The sequence below is a fragment of the Podarcis liolepis genome (genome assembly GCF_965112155.1).
Source record: "Podarcis liolepis genome assembly, chromosome: 7".
Lineage (NCBI taxonomy): Eukaryota > Metazoa > Chordata > Lepidosauria > Squamata > Lacertidae > Podarcis > Podarcis liolepis.
Genome location: NC_139561.1, coordinates 77,952,195 through 77,974,933, shown reverse-complemented (window position 1 = coordinate 77,974,933; position 22,739 = coordinate 77,952,195). Strand labels below are relative to the sequence as shown.

Genomic DNA, 22,739 nt, shown 5'->3' with positions numbered 1-22,739 from the left:
TTCTCACAATGCCGCATTAAAACTATGGGGTTCCACAAAATGAGGTGCCTGCCAAGTTGGATGGATTTAGAACGCGATTATACAAAAACATGGAGGACAAGGCATTGAGTGGCAGCTAGTCCTGGCTATATACTTTCAGGATCAGTGAGAGTGTGCCTCTCTGAATGCCCTTTGTTGGGGAACAACAGCAGGAGAGGGCTACTGTGCTCATGCTTTGCTTGTGCGTGTCCCCCAAGCATCTGATTGGCCACTGTGGGATACAGAATGTTGGACTGCATGGGCCATTGGTCTGATCCGTCAGGGCTCTTCTGATGTCATTAAGGCATTCTACAGCCTCAGTGCTGTGACAGAAAAAGTCATGCTAGCAGGGAGGTGATGGGAGTTGTAGTCCAAAACATCTGGAGGCCAGCAGGCTGGTGACAGCTGCTCTAAAGACCCCCACAAAGTCCATATGTGTCACCCAGAATTGGCCTAGAATGGAAGACGAGTTGGGATGATGCAGGTAGTATTTCAGGGCAGCCCAAACCACACAGACAATTTTTCAGGTGGGTTTTGCACAAAGGTAAGCCTTGCAGTTAAGTCACAGCTGTCCGGGTGAAGCAAAACGAGAGCACGCCAAGGAGTTTTTCTATCTCCTGATGCATCGCCTCGTGCTCTTCCTGAAAAGAACAGCGGGTTCCCGCCCAGAAATTTATTTCTTATTTCCTTCTTCGTTGAGATGGAAGGGAGTGTCCCAGCTGGGTGATAGATGGCTGGGAGGAGAAACTGAGGAGGGAAAAATGACATTGCATCTCTACTATAAATAGCCTGAGGAATGGTGCACATTCACTCAGCCTACGCAGTTGACCTTTGGCAACGATTGCCTCTGCTGCAGCTGCTTGGAGCCCCAGGTAAGCTCACCCTTCCAAAGAACAACGGGACCGGCCTTATACTGAGCCAGACCATTGGCCCATCTCTCTCAGTGTTGCCTACACTGGCTGGTTTCAGCTCTCCAGGCTTTCAAGCAGAGGTCTTCCCTGGAAATGTTGAGGACTGATCTTGAGGCCCTCTTTGTGTTTTTCATGCGGTCTACCACTGAGCTTTGTCTCTCCCTTTCTTTTATATCCTTCCTTTTCTCCAAGTAACTCTTGGTTCACCCCCACCCCCCACATTTTATCCTCACAACAACCCTTTGGAGGTAGGTTAGGTTGCATGGGTTACCAGTTTGCTACCAGGCCAGGTTCAAGGTTATTGTGTTAAATCACAAAGCCCTAGAAAACTTTGGCTCAGTTTGGTCCCAAAGTACCTTAAGGACTATGTGATTCCTTAAGTTCAAACCTTGATCTTTAAGGTCTACTGTTGGCCCACTTTGGGTGGTCCCACATGCCAGCTGGCCTTTAAGGTAAGGTAAAGGGACCCCTGACCATTAGGCCGACTCTGGGGTTGTGGCACTCATCTCACTTTATTGGCCGAGGGAGCCAGCGTACATGTTCCGGGTCATGTGGCCAGCAGGACTAAGCTGCTTCTGGTGAACTAGAGTGGTGCACGGAAACGCCATTTACCTTCCCGCCAGAGCGGTACCTATTTATCTACTTGCACTTTGACGTGCTTTCAAACTGCTAGGTTGGCAGGAGCAGGGTCTGAGCAACAGGAGCTCACCCCGTCGCAGGGATTCGAACCACCAACCTTCTGATTGACAAGTCCTAGGCTCTGTGTGTGTGAAGTCCCTTCACTGCAGAGTTCCCTGCCAGCATCTCTGTCTACTTTCAAATGTCTGCTGAAAACCATACTGTTTAGATACTCCTTCTGAACGTGAGGTTCTTTGCAAGCACCTTTTACGGATGTGTTTGGTGTTCTTTCTTTCTTTTTTTCATTGCAGCATTAGGTTTTCAGGCTGCATACCACCTTGGCTCTATGAAAGTGCAGTCTATAAACAGTTAAAGAAACAAATAAATTCATGGGGAGGAGGCAAGGCAGTGCTGAGAGTGCAGGGGGATCTCTGGGCAGCAGCTCCATGGGCTGCAAATTTGGAGCTTCTCCTGAATTGTGGCTGCTCTGCCACATCACAGCAAATGCAGCTCCAACCACCAGGAGGGGGCCACCATTGCCCCATGCTCCCATGGATTTAATAAGTTGGTTTTTTTAAAAAAAATAATGGATCTGGGTGTCACTACTGAGGTGTTACTGCTGTGCAGCACTTTTCACAGGATGAAAAGATCACATAAAAAACCTGGTGGGATTTTATTTCTTAAGCTTTGGACAGCATTCACCATCCATGCCAGTTCAGGAAATGTGAGTGTCTTGATTTATAATGGTATGCTACCACTTCTCCTTCTCTGGCACAATGTAATGCTCCCCTGCTGTAGTTTTTAGCTCCAATTCATTATGCTTCAACTAAACTTTTTTTTTTTTTAAAAAAAAAAAGATGGTACATAGAGTTTATATATAAATAATTGGTTGCATGGTCTGTTTATTTCTGATCTCCCTTCTAGGCAACTCTGGTGGACGGAGTGTTTTGCACCTCTTTGTAACAGAAAAATCACCATGTGGTCTCTCCTTGGCTGCTTCCTCCTCGGTGCTTTCCTAGCTACAGGTGAGGAGATGTCTTACCAGTTTATGGAACTGTTCTGGGTTCTGGGTTCTGGGTTCTGGGTTCAAGAGTTGGTAGCTCCTGAGAAAGCAACAAAAGCCAATGCTTCTTTTTCTGGAGTCAATAGATTTGCTGATGGCATAAAACTAACATCTCAACCCATTCTGAGAAATTTGTGCAAGAAACTAGCCACCATTCTGAATATTTTGAATGTTATTCCCAGGTGGGATGGAGCATGGAATGGGACCAGAGAGATGGATAGCAAACCTACAAGTTCTCAACCAACAGCAGCAATGAAGTGGTCTCCAGATATTCCTGGACCCTGGACCCCCAGCTTTCATCAACCCTAGTCAGTTTAGTAATTGATCAAGAATGGAGTTGTAGTCCAAATCATCTGGAGGTGCCCTATTCCAGATCCACCTATGTCATGAAATATTTGACTAAAACAAAGCCAAAACACATGCCTTCCCTTGTGTTCTTCACTTCTACCCCTTGCTTTTGCCAGATTCTTCCTCCTTTGTCATTTATCTGTGACACTCTGTAAAGTGTGGGTTGCATAACAATGGCAAAAATAATCATCTAAATTGTGGGCACGATTCTATGAATGGTAAAAACAGCTAAGTGTTTGTTTCTCCAGGTACTTGTCTTCAGTGTGAGGTGTGCTATGGTGGAGGCAGCAACTGTACTGGTAAAATGAAGACTTGTGGTGCTGGTCAAGATACCTGCATTATCAGTCTGATGGAGTATTCACAACGTAGGTATTCTTGAGAGTCTTGGGCTGAGATATCACATAGGTGCTGTGCTGAAATTTTCATATGCTGAATATTCATTGGGTGGATGCGGATGAAGCAAAAACTATGTCTGTGTAGAAATTACTTCAACATTATCAGGAGGGGGGTGCCCTATTCTTGACTCAACCTTTCCCTTCTCAATCACCTGTGCAGCTCCCACAACAATCACATTTGTTGCTAAGGACTGTGGCTCATCCAGCTTCTGCAAAATTGGTGCTGAAGAGATAAATCTTGGGAGTGGAATGCAAGTGAGATCAAATATCGTCTGCTACAAGGAGAATCAAAGTGGAACAGTCTCACTTCCTGGTATGTACTGTCTTGTCTATAAGATCTAGAAACTTGCATGGCTGCCCTCTAATTGTGACCCCTAGTTCTCCAACATAGCTACAATTCCCAGAGTGGTTTAACAGTCTGTTCCTCTTCTTAGGGAAATCTGAGAGCTGTAGCTCTGTGAGGGGAGTACAGAAGTTGCCTGGCAACTCTCAGCACGATTAGAAACTACAGTTCCCAGGACTCTTTGGGGGAAGCCATGACTGTTTCAAGTGTTATGATACTGCTTTAAATGTATAGTGCAGATGGGACCCTAGATTCCCAGGACAAATAATGGGCTTAGCCTATTATGTAGGAGCAGCCAATGTAGAACCTTACTGACACCAACATTGCTGCCACTTACCAAGATGGCAGGTGTCCTGATGGGGGAGCATGGGCTTGTTCTTCTAGTATACCTGCACAGACCCACCTCACCACAGCCCTGACCCACCAGCCCTGCACAGTACTAGTAAGCATCAGCAACAACAGTATGGGGATGATGGCTCCACATCAACACTCTCCCACTGCAGCCACTTCTGCTTATAAGCCTTACACCCTTGGAGCCGTCTTTAAGAACTCAGCAGCCACAGTAAGCCTCCTTTCACTGAACCGAGAACTGACTGGCAAAACAGGAATTCAGCTTCCTAGTGGAATTAAAATAAAATTGCCCAGTGGAGTTAAATTTAATAGACTGGGGCATCACACTGAGACAGATTTCTAATTTGCCAATACCCTCTGATGTGAATGCTCTGCCCCCTGACCCCAGGGATGGAGAAACTGTGCCTCTGCAGTTGAAGTTGGACTTCAACTCTCATCAGCCTCAGTGGGCATGGTTAATGGTCAGAGATGTTAGGAGTTGTAGTCCAGCAACACCGGAAGGACCCGAGGTTCTCCACCCTGGCTGTAACTCTGTGCTTGTTTGTTGTCACTTCTCAGTGGGGAGGGAGCTTTAGTCCATACAATCTTAAGAACATAAAAAGAGTCCGCTGGATCATGAAAATGGCCCATCTAGTCCAGCTTGCTTACAAACACCAGCTAGATGCTTGTGAGAACCCCCAAAGACCTGAACACGAGAGCACTATCCCCTCCTGTGGTTTCCAGCAAATGGTATTCAGAAGCTCTGAGGATGGAGATAGAACATAGGCATCATAGCTACTGGCCACAAAAGCCTTGTGGTTTATGAATTTATCCAATCCTCTTTTTAAACCATCCAGGTTGATGGCCATGACTGTCTCCTGTGGCAGCGGGTGGCACTGTGGTCTAAACCACTGAGCATCTTGGGCTTGCAGCTCAGAAGGTCAGCGGTTTGATTCCCTGCAACAGGGTGAGCTCCCGTTGCTCTGTCCCAGCTTCTGCCAACCTACCAGTTCGAGAACACGCCAGTGCAAGTAGATAAATAGGTATCACTGTGGTGGGAAGGTAAACAGTGTTTCCATGCACTTTGGTTTCCATCATAGTGTTCTGTTGTGCCACAAGCAGTTTAGTCATGCTGGCCACATGACCCAGAAAGCTATCTGTGGACAAACGCCAGCTCCCCTAGGCCTGAAAGCGAGATGAGCGCCGCAACCCCATAGTCACCTTTGACTGGACTTAACCATCCAGGGGTGCTTTACCTCTTTTACCTTTTTAATGCTTCATTTTATATGTCCTGAATCTTTCAGCATACAAATTCAGAACATTAATATTTAGTATTTAATTCCTTCCGACCTTATTTTTCATCAAAAGAGCTGAGGATAGTGAAAAAACTTGCTTCTTCCTCAGCCCCCTATTGTTTCAGAGTTGAGACCAGGCATTGGTAAAAGACACCTGATGGCTGACCTTCCATTTCTCTCCATAGTGCTGCCACCACCAGACACCAAACCCAATGGTCTCCAGTGTCCTGGCTGTGTTGGGATGTTTTCCACCAAGTGCAATGCAAAGCCTGTTGCCTGCAATGGAGAAGAGACCAAGTGCATCAACATTGCTGGGAACGTCACAGGTAGAGAGATTCAGTGTTTTCAAAATTGTCTTTCTATCATCCTGATCTTCAAATGTGCTGAAGAGTGGGGTAACCAGAGTGATCCCCATGGCAACTCCATAACCACCTGGTTTAGGTAGGCTGCTAACCCAGCAGTTCGAAAGCACGTCAAAGTGCAAGTAGATAAATAGGTGCCGCTCTGGCAGGAAGGTAAACAGCATTTCCATGCACTGCTCTGGTTTCACCAGAAGCGGTTTAGTCATGCTGGCCACATGACCCAGAAAAACTGTCTGTGGATAACCGTCGGCTCCCCCGGCCAGCAAAGTGAGATGAGCGCCGCAACCCCAGAGTCGTTTGAGACTAGACTTAACTGTCAAGGGTCCTTTACCTTTACCTTTTTTAGACTAACATGTGGGTTAAAGCAGCTATTCTCCAGTTTTCATGCTTCTCCAAATTTTGCATAGAATCCTCAGCTTTTTTTAAAAAAAAAGTACCTGTAAAGTATCTGTAAAATTCATACAGATTTTTTTTTGAATTTTAATGCATTGAAAAAGATCTGCAGAATGACACAGAAACAGGAAAAAAAGCTTATGAATACATGAGATGATAACATGAACCAGAAATTGACTGTGACCCATCCTTTGCTAATCCACATTTTCTCCAAAATTTCATTTTAAAAGGGTGGTGGCAACTATAGTGGACAGAGAGTGTTGTTCATTGCAGGCTTGATACTGACCAACATGTTGGCCATTTCTTGCAGTGGTTCAGACCATGGATGTTTCCTTAAAGGGATGCGCTAATGAGGCTTTCTGTACCATGCTCAAATTGGGGCCAAGAACGTTTGCAGGAATCAGTATGGATCGGGCTAAGGCTGAGTGCAGTGCAGCTGTTTCCACCAAAGCTCGTTAACCAGCTGACTCTTACATCGCAGAATGTCATTGCCGCACCACATCTTTCTTGTCTAAATGGCTTGCCCTTCTTCGCATGCTTTCTTATTGATTAGTTGATTAGCTTCTCCCAAAATCATATCAAATCAAAAAATAAATAACTGAAGAACTTGATTATAAATAAATCCTTGCAGTGCAATACTTGTGTCCATCACTTGAGGCAGCATATGCTCCTTTAGAATGAACCCACCAATATAATAGAGAGGGAGATATTTTGTGTATGGCAGTTTAAACTCTTCCTTGACTTTAAAAATCAAGTGGGTAGATGACCAGATCAACAGGGAATCACACTGGATATTCTCTCTGTGTGTGCGAGATTCATTTGTTCCAGAAACAGAGAATTCAGAAGTTTCAAGAAGCAGCAGAATGCTGAGATTGTTTTGTCTATGCCATGACATTTTCTGTGGGAGCTTTTTCTTTGGACATGAGCAATGTGACCAGAAGCACTGATAACAACAGTTTTGTGTAACTTGTTGTAACTTGTTGTGAGTCTTTTGCTTATGCCTTGTGATGAGAGAAGCAGAGTGAGTGTCTTGGACTCTTCTTGGATTCTAAACCTGCCTCGACAGTGGTGAATGTCTGTATATCTTTGCTACCAATATGCTTTTATGCCTGTCAAGTAAACCTCTACACTTGACTGAATCTTTAAGGCATCCATGAGTGTTTATTGCCTACTTTATGTACCTTCAACCCCAAAGATGCTTCCAAGGAAGGAGCTACGTTGAGATGTAACCCTGCTGGGTATGGATACTGACACACACACACACACACACAGCGAAAGTGATGCTGGACCCAATCCTTCTAAATCATCCATCAGAGGTTGATGGATTGATCCAACAAATCAAAGGTAGCCATGAGACTTAATAATAATTTATGGAAGGCAATGTCCCAACTTAAGAGGGAAATATTTTCAGTGCAAATTCTCTGCAACAAAATACTGGTGGATTGGGGAGGGCCACTTTTGATTATAAAATGTGCATCTGAACATACGCAAGATGTACTTTCTCAAGAGTAACAAAATGTATGCGTGTGCCAAATGTCCTTAACCATGTGCAAAGTGTCTTTGATCAGGTATGATCCGGCCAATGATAAGCAACATCCGGAGAGCTGGTGGTTAACCACCTTTGAGATAGAGGCTTCCATTGTATATCAAAGGGTCTCCAAGGTGGGCTAACTGGCAGTGGTGGGCATGTGTGACAACAGCAGCACTCCAATCAGTGTCAAAAGGCTCAGGGAGGCCGTTTAAATTTCCCACAAGTCCCTGGGCTAAGATATGACACCACAGAGGCATTATGGGAAATTTAAATGGCAGCTCCCAGAACCAACTGCCTGGTGCTAATGGCAGGAAGATATTTTGAAGAGGTTTGCTCTGCTCTGCTGGAGAACAAAGTTCCCGGCAGGTGAACATTGCTGACATGAAAGAAAACTGCCAAACTGCAGACAGATAGGCATTGGAAGCCTTTTGTGCTGGGACTCTTCAAAACTGATTACGAAGAGGAAGCAAAAGGTAAATAAAAAAAGTGGAGACCAAAGGAATGACCTACACCCCTGTGGGGATTACTTAGAGCAACAGAGGTGTGTACAATTATTCAGGGATGTGGAGAATGTGGATAGAGAAGATGGCTTTAAACCATGCTTTACTCAGAGTAGACCCCATTTACTCGGAATAGGTCATCAAATAAAGCTGAATGTCGGCAGATGCAAGGCAGACAAAATAAAGTCCTTCTTCCCATGGCACTTATTTACACTATGGAATTTGCTCCCACAAGATGTAGCACCAACTTAGAGGACTTTGGAAGGATCAGATGAATTAATGGGCAATAAGGCTCTCAGTGGCTTCAAGTCACAATGGCTGCGCACACTGCCAGAACGGTATGCCTCTGAATACCAGTTGCTGAAAACTGCAGGAGCAAAGAGTGCTGTTGCACTCAGGCTGTCCTTGCAAGTTTTCCACAGGAATCTGGTTGGCCACTGTGAGAGCAGGGTTCTAGACAAAATGAGCCTTTTGCCTGATCCTAGCAGGCTCATCTTACATTGTTATAACAATCTACTTAACACGCTAACTCTAAAACCTGGCACAAACAAATGCTAACTGGGGGGAAAGATGTGGGTGGCATGATGAAAATACAGTAATGAATGCAGGCTACAGTGGTACCTCAGGTTACAGGTGCTTCAGGTTACAGATGCTTCAGGTTACAGACTCTGCTAACCCAGAAATAGTACCTCGGGTTAAGAACTTTGCTTCAGGGTGGGAACAGAAATCGTGCGGCAGCAGCGGGAGGCCCCATTAGCTAAAGTGGTACCTCAGGTTAAGAACAGTTTCAGGTTAAGAATGGACCTCCAGAATGAATTAAGTTCGTAACCTGAGGTACCACTGTATTGCTTTTTGATCATCAGAAATGGATTGGAAAAGGTGGGGTGGGAGGTTTCAAACTAGTCCAGCATTCTTTTTAATATCCTGCTCCCAAGAGACAGATTTTGAAAAAGAGCAATGAATGAACCCACCAAGCCAACTATTTCCATGAACACAGAATCATAGAATTGAAGAGCTGGAAGGGGGCACAAGGGTCATCTAGTCCAACCCCCTGCAATGCAGGAATCTTTTGCCCTATGTGGGGCACAAACCTATGACACTGAGATTAAGAGTCTCGGAATCTACCGACTGCGCTATTCCCCCAATGCACAGCGATTGGAGAACCTTGATAAAATAATTCTTTCTCATTGAAAGCTAGACCTGTCTATCAAAATGATTTATCTCCTCCTCGCTCTTTCTTCACTCAAGTTGCATCGGGGCATTTCTCTTATAGCCAGCTTGCTTTCGCTTTTAATAGCCACCACAACAAAAAATTCTGTGACTTCTGTGAATAGTGTGGCGTGAAGCTTTGCGGGGGGTAGTTAATCACTGCAACTCAAAGGACTTTGCTGGCATTGTGATCTTATTTGATCAAGTAAAACACACACACACACACACACACACACACACCACAATTCACTTGTGTGTCATATTTCACACAGAGCCAATGCACGGCTATGGAATGCAGCTTGTAATTTCCTTAGCTCCACTTGGAGCTGTCTGAGGTCCTGCTATTTTGTCTTAGCTCCTACACACCATTTGTCAGAGCTTTCCTCTGGAACATAAGTACATAAAAAGAGCCTGCTGGATCATGCCAATGCCTCACCTAATCCAGCATCCTGTTCTCACAGTAGCCAACCAGATGCCTGTGTGAAACCCACAAGCAGGATTCGAACACAAGACAACTCTCCCCTCCTGTGTTTTTTCCAGCAACTGGTATTCAGAAGTATTGCTGCCTCTTACCATGAAGGAAGAGCAAAGCCATCATGGCTAGTAGCCATCAATAGCCCTCTCCTCCATTAGTTTGTTTAATCCTCTTTTAAAGTCATTGTTTTTCCCCTGTGGAAGTGAGTTCCATAGCTTAACAATCTGCTGCGTGAAGCAGTGCTTGGCCTAAAACCTGATCTAAAACAGGATAAGCAATGCCGGCTGCACCCAGCGAACCCACCCAGTCTGTTAGCCCATAATAGACAGCACTCACCACCATCCAGAAGCAGGATTTCAGTGCCAATACTCTTCAGCTACAGCTGATGTATTTTGTCACGGCTAAAATGGCCGCTGTTTCTTTAATGCTTAAAAAAAGCTGGGTCAGCATGAGTCAGTGGCCTGCACCGGGTTGTATATATAGAGTGAGAAATGTTAGTTTGGGTTGGTTGGTTGGTTGGTTGGTTGGTTGGTTAGTGAAAGCTGGTAGTGTTGAGGTGTGTACAGTTGGTCAGTCGCTTTTGTAGAAAGACTTTTAATAATAAAAACAGAAAGTACTCTGCAAGGATATTTTTCTCGTGGACTCTTTTATGCCGACAAGGGTCCGAGGACCAGGCTGAGGCAACAAAGGGAGGTCAGAACCTTTTTTGCTTTTTACAAACACTGACATTTTATTTGTCACCTACCAGTATTATCAGCTGGTCGCTGCTTGATGACATCACTTGAGTGCCATCATGCTCTGCTACTGCTGGAGGTCATGGCGGAACATAAAAAAATAGACACTAGTGTATCTTGGGCAATTTGATCTCTTCATTCACTGCAAAGCCCAAGGCCTATAAATAACTAAAGGCCACAATCAAGTAAGGAAGGAGGAAGGGCTCAGGCAGGATCTCTTGGTCTTCGTGCCAGAAGAAAATCAAGGAAGGATCTTCACATGAAGAAGGCAGGCAAGAACTGGGAGAGAAAGTGCAAACAACTCTGGAGTGTAGCCAACCTTTCCAGAGATGGTCTTCATGGGAAGGCAAGTGCCTTCTCCATGTACATGAATCCCAGCAAAAAATACCACCCCTTTTTTAAAATCATCACAGACAACCTTGTTTACACAGCCCTTGATAGCCACTGGTGGTCCTGCGGAGGGAATAGAAGGAAAGGACAGTCAGCATTTAGGCTAGAAATTGAATCCATCTTAACTGGTTTCTGCTCCAGATTTTGAAGTTCCATATTTCTGAAATGGTGGCTAGGGAAACCCAGCCAGATGGGCAAGGTATAAATAGTTGTTGTTGTTGTTTCCAAGGCAACTTGGAGAAAACGGGAGGAATCAGGTTGGATTCTGGAGTTTCAGAATTTTTCTGAGAGGGAAACTTAACTGCTAAATTTTATAACAAAGCTTCTAATTTCCCTCCTTCATTCTTTGGAAGTTATGAAATCATAGTGCACGCATAAAAGGATGACATGGTGCAATGAGTGTATTTCATCATCGCACCATTTTGCAAATTAGACTTTTTTAAAAATTAAAAAGACTGGGGAAAATGGAACAAGATTCTCTTGGGTCAATATTCTCATGAAAAGCAAAATTCTATAAAGTAAGTCTACCCTAATTCATATCCTAGAAAAATGAATCCCAGTGGGAGACATATATTAACAGATTTTTCCCATGCTGTCATAGTAAGTCAGGTTTTCCCAGAATGAAAAAAATCCTTTTGTTGTTGTCTCCCCTCCTCATTCTCCTCGTCATCTTGCTATCCATCCTTCCTCCTCTGCCTCAGTTTTTAGCCTCCTTTCCTCCTCCAATCCTTGCCATTGCCTCCTCCTAACTGTCATCATGGTGTCATTCACAGGGTTAGTGCCATCTGTCTGCAGCCATGTGAATTACACCTTGACAACAGTCTTATACAAATATATATATTCGAGAAAGTGTGTGTGTGTGTGTGTGTGATTGTGTACTTTACATAGTCAGATTAGAGTAAGTCATACTCAGAGTAAATCCACTGAAAACCAGTATGCATGTTTGTGTATGTGTTCCAATGAAGTTGGATGATGAGAAGTTCAGGGCAGCATAAGGGAGTACTTCGTCATACAGTCCCTAAACTGAACTATGAAGCTGAACAAGATGTGCTGATGGTTGCTAACTTGGAGAGCTTTAAAAGGGGGTTTGGACAGGAGGATGTGGCTGTCAATGGCTGCTAGTCATGATAGCTCTATTAACTTCTGTAACTGAATATCAGCTACTGCGGATCACAAGTGGGACAGAGCTATTGTACTCATGCACCCCTTGTAGGCTTCCTGTAGGCATCTGGTTCACCCCTGTGAATTCTGGAATGGCTGGGCCTCCGATCCAATCCAGCAGAGCCATTTATGTGGTTACTTACCTGTCCTTGCAGTCCCAGACATGTCAAGGCAATAGTCCTGGTCTCCAGTACAATTGGCAATCACTTCTTCCTTGCATGTATACTTCCCCAGACCAAAGCAGGCTGGGCACTTTATTCCATTGAATGTAATTCTTATGGGTGGGACTGGGAGAAAGAAGAGACAGTCCAGATTTGGGAGGAAGGAAGAAGAGAGCTCTAAACACAAGGGTGGAAATCACAAATCCACCTTCTCCCATAGAGCTGAGTGGCTAGTATGTAAGTGCAAGCCAGGTTTTCTCTAAGTCCACTAAGTTGTTACAATACAACAGCCTTTGGTTGCTTTGCCTTGATATTCTCGTAGTACTGGAGAATTCAGTGGGGGAAATGCTGGTGTACCTATCGGAGCACTTTGATATGCAAAACTTGCACTTTTACAATTGCCATGTAATATCTATTTGCATTTGGGAAGAATGGTACCTTCCGTGCGGCAACACCTGCACTTTGGAAATCCCTGCCTTTGGGCATTCAGGCAGAGGCCCTCGATATTTTGCTCTTGTTGCCTGCTCAAAACTTTCCTGCATTTGAAAGTCTATCCAGACACCTGATTCATAGAATCATAGAACTATAGAGCTGGAAGGTACCCCAAGGATCATCTAGTCCAACCCCCTGCAATGCCAGTCATTTTAGACAATATTGAGTTGGGTGGACAATATTTTAGACCAGGGGTGTCAAACTCAAATTCATCGGGGGGCGCATCAGCAATTTGGTCACTCTCAAAGGGCCGGTTGTATCTGTAGGACTATGTGTCCACTCTTTATTATCATAAATTATTGTCACTGCCGCTAGAGGGCAGACGTTCTCTGGCTTGTAGGCTGCCGCGCATGCGCTGAAGAGGCGGCTTTCTTGTGTCAAAAAAAAAAAGCGAGAATAAAAGGTGAAGGCTGGCGGCCGGCGGCAGCTACACGGCCACACACGAGGTCTGGCGGGCCGGATTCGGCCCGCGGGCCTTGTGTTTGACACCCGTGTTTTAGACAGTTGAGTATGGTCAGACTCAGTAGAAGACACCTTCCTATGGTCCTATGATTCAGTGACCAGCTCTTCAACAGTGCTCTCTGGGCCTTGTTAAAACAAACAAACACACACAAGGAAGTGGCTCGGTGATAGAACCGACATCCATTTTGCAAATCACTCTTCCCCAGCCCAAGTAGAAAGCTGGTGGTTTTTTTAAAAAAATGACACCGTAGAATGTGGAATGATAGAATGGGCAAAGACAAAGGGATACATCAGTGACTTACCATCAGGAAAGTAATGATTGCACTCATCCTCGTCGCAGCAGAAAAGCCTGCTTGATACAATTCCTGACTTGCCCACGTTAAATGTGGAAGGGCCTTTGTAGATGCAGTCGCTGGGGAGGAAGCAAAACTTGTGAATAGTCCTTGGTCCTGTTGGGATCAAGGAAGAGAAAGTTTTAATCAGAAGAGAGGTCCTTGGCGTAAATGATTAGCCCTGTAATCCAAATTATACTGACCTGGAGAGAAGATGTATGCTACATTTTGGAATATACCTTCAAAGCCATGGCTTCCACCATAGAATCCTGGGAACTGTAGTTTGTTTAAGGATGCTGGGAATTGTTAAGAGACCCCTATCCCCACCACAGAACCAGTGGCGTAGCGTGGGGGGTGCCAGGGGTGCCGGCCGCACCGGGCGCAACATCTGCGGGGGGCGCGAGTCCAGAGGGAAGGGACAAGTTCCTTCCTCCGCCGGGCTCCCCGCCGCCACCGCCAGCCTTGCGCCCTAGCGCGCGCGCGCCCCCCACCGCCGCTGCGGCTGCGCTCCGCAGACTGGCCGTTTTATTTGGCTTTGAAAGCCCAACAGCTGCAAATCAGGCGCTCTCCCCCGACCCGCGCCCAGCACCTCTCCCCTTTCTCTCCCGCTTCTCCCTTTCCCAAGGAATCCGACAAGACCTGCGTTTAATGAAACGTGAAGTGTGAAAACTTCCTGAGCTGCAGAGGCGACTCCTTAATGATGTTCCCAGATGTGGCGGGGCTGGAGAATGGGGTGAAGGCGCGCAGAGGCGCCTGCCGGAGAGGGAGAACCTCACCTTGTCGCGGGCACCGCTAGGGCCCGGGTAATGGGGGGAAAAGAGCTCTCCAAGCCGCGCGTAATTACGCACCGCAGAGATTCTGCCCTTGCGATGGGCGGCTTCCACCTCGCTCTGGAAAACAACCCGTCCTTGTTATCTTCTTTTTTTAAAAATTATTATTTCTTTTCGCGCTGGGGACTTGTTTCATGGGGCTGAGGGGAGGGGAAGAGTCCGATCACTTGTTTAGAAAACGAAAAAGCGGGGTGGGGGGGAGGGAAGCGGGCTGCCAGCACCTCCGAGCTATTCCGGTGAAATTCAATTTGCACTGAATTCTAAAGATCCTCTCGCTGATTCTCTTCCAGGCTGTTACGCACCGCAAAGACAGCTTGGAGGAACAGCCCACAAGGCAAAGCTGAAACTCCTTCCCTACCACAAAAATACTTTGTATTGGACTTTGTGGTTGGAAATAATTTCACTGGGTGCCCACCAGATACCCAAGCGGTTGCAGGGAGAATGGGGCTTTGGTAATCCTGGTCCCTAGTTAATTCTGAGAGGGTGTTTTTCGGTTTCCCATGTGAGGGACAGAAAGGATGAAATTTCCACCCTATCTGACACAGCCTCATAGAATCATAGAATCATAGAGTTGGAATAGACCGCAAGGGCCATCGAGTCCAACCCCCTGCCAAGCAGGAAACACCATCAGAGCACTCCTGACATATGGTTGTCAAGCCTCTGCTTAAAGACCTCCAAAGAAGGAGACTCACTCCACCACACTCCTTGGCAGCAAATTCCACTGTCGAACAGCTCTTACTGTCAGGAAGTTCTTCCTAATGTTTAGGTGGAATCTTCTTTCTTGTAGTTTGGATCCATTGCTCCGTGTCTGCTTCTCTGGAGCAGCAGAAAACAACCTTTCTCCCTCCTCTATATGACATCCTTTTATATATTTGAACATGGCTATCATATCACCCCTTAACCTCCTCTTCTCCAGGCTAAACATGCCCAGCTCCCTTAGCTGTTCCCAGTGGCGTAGCGTGGGGGGTGCAGGGGGCCCGGCCGCACCAGGCGCAACATCTGGGGGGGGCGCTCGCACTCAAGTGCTAAAATCCACGGGTTAGGGGGCGCAAATTACTTGCCTTGCCCCGGGCGCTGACAACCCACGCTACGCCACTGCACAGAACTACATGTCCCAGAGTGTCCTGGGAAGAGAGATTGATTCTTAAACCACTCTGAGAATTGCAGCTCTGTGAGAGGAATGTAAGTCCACAAACTGTTGAGAGTAAGGCAACAATGGTTGCAACAAGTAACTTGATCCAGTTGGGGGTGGCAGACAGAAAGGCAGTCTGGTCTTCCTCCTCCCTGATTCATTCTCTTTTAGTAACTGCTTTCTGGTAAAAGAGATCCCTTCCTTCCAGTCTTTACTTCCTTCCTACCCTTCTCCAAGTTCATTCATTGCGAGTTTCCATGTGCTGGTGTTAACTTCTTGGCTCCATCTTGGCAACAGGTAAAATCTTAACTCAATGTTTTTGGTTGCCACGAGTAATAAGCCTTATGTTTTCTTTATCCGTTCAACCAGCAGTCTTACCAGCCTATTTCTTTCTGCATACTGCTGTAATATATTTACCAAACTCCAGCATAAGCACCCCCTCAGCACCCTCAATCAGCAATAGTTCCCAGGATTCTTTGAGAGAAACCAGGATGATTGAAAGTGGCATCATGGTGCTTTTAATGTATGGTGTGGATGTTGACCCAAGTCCCATTCACCCCATACATGTAAAGAACTATGGAAAACTCTGAACAGTCAAAGAATTCTGGGAGCTGTAGTATGTTAAGGCTGAGAGCTGTTGGGAGACACACACACCCTTTCCCTTCACAGAGCTACAATTCCCAAAGTTACCTATGAAGAAGGTTTGACTGTTAAACGACTCTGGAAATTGTAGCTTTGTGAAGGGAATAGGAGACTCCTAACAACACACTCAGCCCCTTTGACAAACTCAAAGCTCCCAGAATTCTTGGAGGAAACTGACAGTTTAAAGTGGTTCTCATAGCATGTATGGTGTTCATGTGGCCTCGGTAAACTCAATATGGTTGACTTCTGAGTAAATCTGCTTGGGCCTGGTCAGTAAGACCACCCAGTCCATGGAAAAGAAAACTATAGCCTTGCCTCATTCCTGCCATCCACCCTATTTGCTGGAACCTGTGGGTGTGTGGCATCTTATGAAACTCACCTGTTGTGTTCACGGTTCGTGCTGTGCCACAATTGATGAGCCCACCAGGGCAAATGATCTTACGGCCACTACAGCTGTCCCCAGCAGCTGAACATGACTCACATGGCAGACATCCCCCTAAAGCAGGAGCAAGTAAAAGCAGACAAACGGCATATTCACTGTGGCCAGGACCCCTGGAGGGCATCTTTTAACCCTAAGAGCCAACACAATACTCATTGGATGGGTGGGTGGTAGAGGACTCCAACTCCCAACATTCCTGACTATTCCTTGTGCTTACTGAGACTGATGGGAGTTGGAGTCTAAAAAACACCAGGAGAGTCCTGGGCTCCCCATCCTTGCTGTAAGTAAGCCTTTCTCAAACTTGGGTCCCCATTTGTTGTTGGACAACAACTCATAGAATCATAGAGTTGGAAGAGACCACAAGGGCCATCGAGTCCAACCCCCTGCCAAGCAGGAAACACCATCAGAGCACTCCTGACATATGGTTGTCAAGCCTCTGCTTAAAGACCTCCAAAGAAGGAGACTCCACCACACTCCTTGGCAGCAAATTCCACTGTCTAACAGCTCTTACTGTCAGGAAGTTCTTCCTAATGTTTAGGTGGAATCTTCTTTCTTGTAGTTTGGATCCATTGCTCCGTGTCCGCTTCTCTGGAGCAGCAGAAAACAACCTTTCTCCCTCCTCTATGTGACATCCTTTTATATATTTGAACATGGCTATCATATCACCCCTTAACCTCCTCTTCTCCAGGCTAAACATGCCCAACTCCCATCATCCCTAGCTCCCAGGACCAGTGGTCAGGAATGATGGGAGTTGTAATCCAAGAAGATCTGGGCAACCAAGTTTGAGAAAGGCTGCTGTGAGTGAAAACCCAAGTAAGAGCTGGAAGAAAGGCATTCCATTCTCACAATTGTCTACCTGATACAAGCACAAGTCACCAACCTACCAATTGTAGTTTTAGGCTACAATTCCCATCAGCCCCAGGCAGCACCTTTTGTGTCATGTTGGACAGGGATGGAGAACTGGATCTTGCCAGTGGGCCAGATCCTTACCTTCCCCACTGCCCATGAAACAATTTTGACAGGCGGTGAGGCTGCCTACCTCTCAGTCATCTGCCATCATTATGTTGTCGGGCAACACCGTCAAAGGAAATAGCTCTTCAGCAGCCCTCTTTGCTGCATCTTTACCTACCCTACAGCCGATGAGCTATATGGGGCAGGTGAAGATGACCTCATAGGCCAACGGAGAGTCCTGCTAAACCTAATTAGAAAGTCCATGTGCTGCTGGTTACCCACCATTGGTTTAGAAGTTGTATATATTTCTTTTGACTTATTTAATCAAGAACATATAATTCAATTACATAGTAATCTAAAGAAATAAAAAAGAAAACGATGCAGCTAATGCAACTGAATGAAAATCAGACACACATATAATTTTAAAAACGCCAGTTGAGGTAATTTTGTTCACAATTCCTATGATAAGTAACAATAATTATTGTTGTTGGGTGGGGGGTAGGATCATTTTTATTTATTTATTTATTTATAAAAATGAGGAAGGACCTTGTCCTTGAGGTTTTAGGATATTCTCATTTGAAGCAGAAAATTGCTTTTTAAAGAAATCAAAGAAAATGTCCAAATATATCCATCATGGCTAAGTAGCCGTCAGTAGCCTTGCCCTCAGATTTGGAACACATTTTGTTTAACACAAGGAAGCTTTCAGAATGTTAATATGCATTAATTTGAATCCCTGGATGATCCATGATTTAGAGATAGATCTGTTGTTACAGCATGAGATTCATAATCTCAGGGTCGTGGTTTTGAGCCCCACCTTGGGCAAAAGATCCCTGGATTTCAGGGAGCTAGACTAGATGATCCCCGTGGTCCCTTCCAATGCTACAATTCTATGATTCTAATAACACCAGCTTCCACCTGCGCTTACCTTTCCTTGTCAGGAATAGTAGCATTCCTGCATGAAACCAGCAGAGGGCAAAAACATGCATCAGAGAAGCCCAGTTCCCTAGGTGAGTCTCTGGGAGCTTGTGGGATCACAGCGCTGCAAGAGAGGTCAGGCATGGCTCACCTTTCAAGGAGTAAAGGCAAGGTACACAGAGATGCATGCCAGCGATAAATCGCTTTGGCTCCCTCTGCGATTTAGTGGGGAGGGAGTAGATATGGAGAAACGGAAGCCATGGACTCAAAATTCAGTCTGATTTACTTTGACCTAAAGCTGGGCTGATATTGAAATGTCAGCTTTGCAGCCAGGTTCTCAGATTGTGTGGTTGTTGCCACCCTCTCAACAAATATTCCATTTCTGTCATTGATTAAAGGAGGCACACATGCTTGAAATTACCAGCACCTGATGACTACAGCCCACCACAGTGGACCACCCTTCCACTGGCGCTTTAAATTATACCATAATGAATTGGCTAGCCTTTTTAACCAATGAACAGCCATGTCATGCTAAATTCCATTCATGCCAGTCGTTGTCATATGACACAATGATAACCCTCATTGAAGAACAACCCTACCTCTCCCCTCCGCTTTTCCCACACATGCATGCTTCTGTTTACCCATTAAAACAGTTGGGAAGAATCATATAGCAGTATACCGCCTCAAATTTTGTAAATTTACTCCCACCATTTCTGGGTTGATAGTAATAATAATAATAATAATAATAATAATAATAATAATAAATTTATACCCCACCCATCTGGCTGGGTTTCCCCAGCCACTCTGGGCGGCTTCCAACAAAACACTAAAATGCAATAACCTATTAAACATTAAAAGCTTCCCTAAACAGGGCTGCCTTTAGATGTCTTCTAAAAGTTTGGTAGTTATTTTTCTTTTGGACATCTGGTGGGAGGGCGTTCCACAGGGCGGGTGCCACTACCGAGAAGGCCCTCTGCCTGGTTCCCTGTAACTTGGCTTCTCGCAGCGAGGGAACCGCCAGAAGGCCCTCGGCGCTGGACCTCAGTGTCCGGGCAGAACAATGGAGGTGGAGACGCTCCTTCAGGTATACTGGACCGAGGCCGTTTAGGGCTTTAAAGGTCAGCACCAACACTTTGAATTGTGCTCGGAAACATACTGGGAGTCAGTGTAGGTTTTTCAAGACCAATGTTATATGGTCTCAGCTGCCGCTCCCAGTCACCAGTCTAGCTGCCGCATTTTGGATTAGTTGTAGTTTCCGGGTCACCTTCAAAGGTAGCCCCACATAGAGCGCATTGCAGTAGTCCAAGCGAGAGATAACCAGAGCATGCACCACTCTGGCGAGACAGTCCGCGGGCAGGTAGGGTCTCAGCCTGCGTACCAGATGGAGCTGATAAACAGCTGCCCTGGACACAGAATTGACCTGTGCCTCCATGGACAGCTGCAAGTCCAGAATGACTTCCAGGTTGCGCACCTGATCCTTCAGGGGCCCAGTTACCTCATAGGATTGCAAATGGATATTTTTTTTCTGAAAGCAATTAACATGGAACTGAGCAAGTGTCCACTACATTCCTTTGTTGTTTTTGATGCAAATAACACACACAATACACATTTACTGGCATTGCCTCCTCGTTTCATCCCCTCCAACCTCTTTGCCTCCCCATCTTTTCCTTCAAGAAGTGTGCTGTGCAGTGCCAGATTTACATACGTATAAGCTAAACAAGCTATAGCTTAGGGGCCCAAGAGAGTGGGGCCCCCCAAAAAAATTAAAGAGGAAAAAACCCCTATATGTATTATTCACTATTGTATTTCACTATTAATATACTTCTTCTTAATTGTATTTCAGTTCAACAATTACTTTGATAAAATACATATTTTGTTATGTGCAAATGGCTTTAGATACCTGTTAGGTCCATAAATTACCATATAGCATATATTCAACACAAAAAAACAGCGACAATTTGTTGTTGACAAAGGACAGATGGACATATAAAGGGCTCCATTACCTTCTGTAGCTTAGGGCCTCATCAAACCTAAATCCAGTCCTGGTGCTGTGTTCAGCCTTGAGTCCCGTTAGGGGAAAAGGTGGGGTATAAATGAATAAAGAAAGTTTATTTTTACCATGTCCAAAGTGCCCGGATATTTAGCTCCTCCTTTCTCCATTGCTGGGCATGGGAAGGACTATGTATGCGAGCATCATTCAGGTGAGCACTAAGGAAGCCGACGGAAGGACGAGCCCCTCTACAAATCTCAAGCGAGATAAGTAGGCACACATAGCCCTGAAAAGTGGTGGCAGCTGAGTGGGCTGAGCTTGGCCAAATAGCACATGGGGCCAGAGGCAGCAGAAGTCCTCAGCAGGTGTGTTTTAGCATCCGCATGCCAGTAGTGGCTGTCACTCCTAAGCACTCCTAAGCTTCTGTTGAAAAAAGCTGATGAGCATGAACTCCTATTCTGATGTGATGCCCTCTATTGTGATGCCCTCTCTCTGGTGAGCCAGTCGGCTGGGTGTTTGGAGATGCATTAGGTGCAAGCTGGCTTTGGTTTTGGGGCCTTGGGCATGATGCCTGCAGTAGACCCCCTTTCTTAGAGTGACTTCTCCTGCTTGCTGTTGCTCCTACTGCTGTTGCCCTCCTCCTGACAGCCGAAATTACAGAGCTAGTCATGGGGTGGGGGTATAGCAGAGAAGTAGTGGCTGTTGTGATGGGACAGAGCTGCCTTGATACCCTCTCAGGTTTACCCAGTGGCGAAGCTGCATGCTCCGGCACTGGGGGTGGAGAGTAGACGGGGGCATGACACGTGTCCCGGGCAAGTGGCACATTGCCTGCGGGGGTGTGGCATGTGTCCCGGGGGCGTGGCATGCCACACACAGGGGTGTGTTTCCAGGGGCATGGCATGAATCCGGGAGCATGGCGCCCAGCGCGGTGGGGGTTATGCAGCGTGTGTCCGGGCGGGTGGCTGCAATGGTACCCCCATTCCCAATGGTACCGGAGGCAGTGCACTCCACCTGCCCTGCCCCCCATTCCTCTGCCAGTGGGTTCACCTAGATGGGGCTGTGGCCAGGTTGGAGGATGTTGAGATCGGGGCTGTGCAGAAACACCTGCAGTGCCACCCTAGTGCTTCTGCCAGTGTGTCCATCATGCAGCCCTGACACATTGTTCATTCATTATGGAACTTATTAAATGCCTATTAAAAACTATCTGATCACTGCTTGGACTATGCTGAATCATATTATTCTGAGACTCTTGTAAAAAAAGTGCTGACTACATAAACCCATGATGAATGCACCCTTCCTCCTTGAGTGAGGTTATCGGGGCCGCTGACACCTATCAGGAATTAATAGTACAAACAAATTAGGAAATGCACAATAAAGCTATGCAACTGCAGCAGCATCACAGGTGTTCAGGCGTTTGCCTCTCCTCTGTGAGGCAGGAAGTGTGATTGGTGCTCACTGGCTGTGCCTCCTTTGCTGCATCATAATTGGCTCAACTCCACCTTATCAGCACCGGGGTGAAGGTCTCTAAGCAGAAGGTGTGTTCTATAGACATAGGCCCCACCACACATGATTTGGAACCCTCACCGTGCAAAGTTCTAAATGATATCAGGAATGCCCTTGTGGAGAACAGGATCTGCCCTTCAGACCTTCCAAAGTCCAGTGAATGTCTCCATTATTATTTTTTTATTAGCTTTTGTTTGGTTGTTGACAGGGAAGGAAAGATTATTATAGTAGGAATTCCCCTCTTTTGCATATATTTGCCTTCTGACTTAGATTCTGAACAGGCACCTACAGAATAATAAGAGATTCCAACATTTTGGGTTACAGTCCACCAACGTAGAACCGTTGAAATTAATATTACCATTAATTTCAGTGGGTTTAGTTTGAATAGGTCTAATGTTAGATGCAACCTATTGCGTTCCACTATAGTAAACGTAGGTAGTAAATGAGATCTTCTCTTGCAGAAGCAGACACCAAAAACATCTTTATATACCATCTTGAATTCTTTCTCTTTGCTGGTGACTTATTGAGGCAACTCCAGTCCAGAAAGTTCCAGACATATTCTCTCTCTCTCTCTCTCTCTCTCTCTCTCTCTCTCTCTCTCTCTGTGTGTGTGTGTGTGTGTGTAATGGTGAAGAAAATAGTAATCACTCTCAAAAGAAGAAGAAGAAGAAGAAGAAGAAGAAGAAGAAGAAGAAGAAGAAGAAGAAGAAGAAGAATAGTAGTAGTAGTAGTAGTAGTAGTAGTAGTAGTAGTAGTAGTTTGGATTTGATATCCCGCCTTTCACTCCCTTTAAGGAGTCTCAAAGCGGCTAACA

At 45.7% G+C, this 22,739-nt stretch overlaps 2 protein-coding genes and 1 long non-coding RNA gene across 4 annotated transcripts in view; 1 reads left to right on the top strand and 2 right to left on the bottom strand.

Moving 5' to 3' along the window:
* The window catches only part of LOC310712566, an 86,805-nt gene that overhangs the window by 45,397 nt on the left and 18,669 nt on the right, over nt 1–22,739 (bottom strand). The gene's annotated exons all lie outside the window — the stretch shown is intronic.
* LOC310712521 (phospholipase A2 inhibitor gamma subunit B-like) lies at nt 504–7,523 on the top strand. Its single transcript, XM_083515670.1, has 6 exons — nt 504–890; nt 2,472–2,572; nt 3,207–3,323; nt 3,514–3,666; nt 5,507–5,647; nt 6,387–7,523. The coding sequence occupies exons 2-6, from the start codon at nt 2,524–2,526 to the stop codon at nt 6,533–6,535; spliced, it is 609 nt and encodes a 202-aa protein (XP_083371796.1). The 5' UTR covers nt 504–890; nt 2,472–2,523; the 3' UTR covers nt 6,536–7,523.
* Nucleotides 10,641–20,848, bottom strand: LOC310712496 (phospholipase A2 inhibitor and Ly6/PLAUR domain-containing protein-like). Of its 2 annotated transcripts, XM_083515622.1 has the most exons (6): nt 20,551–20,848; nt 18,443–18,556; nt 16,507–16,623; nt 13,494–13,640; nt 12,220–12,363; nt 10,641–10,978 (listed from the first exon to the last, which is right to left on the bottom strand). In XM_083515622.1, exons 2-6 carry the CDS (start codon nt 18,501–18,503, stop codon nt 10,767–10,769), a joined length of 681 nt encoding a protein of 226 aa, XP_083371748.1. In that variant the 5' UTR covers nt 18,504–18,556; nt 20,551–20,848; the 3' UTR covers nt 10,641–10,766. The 2 variants fall into 2 exon arrangements, with proteins under 2 accessions (XP_083371748.1, XP_083371749.1); XM_083515623.1 differs by lacking the exon at nt 16,507–16,623.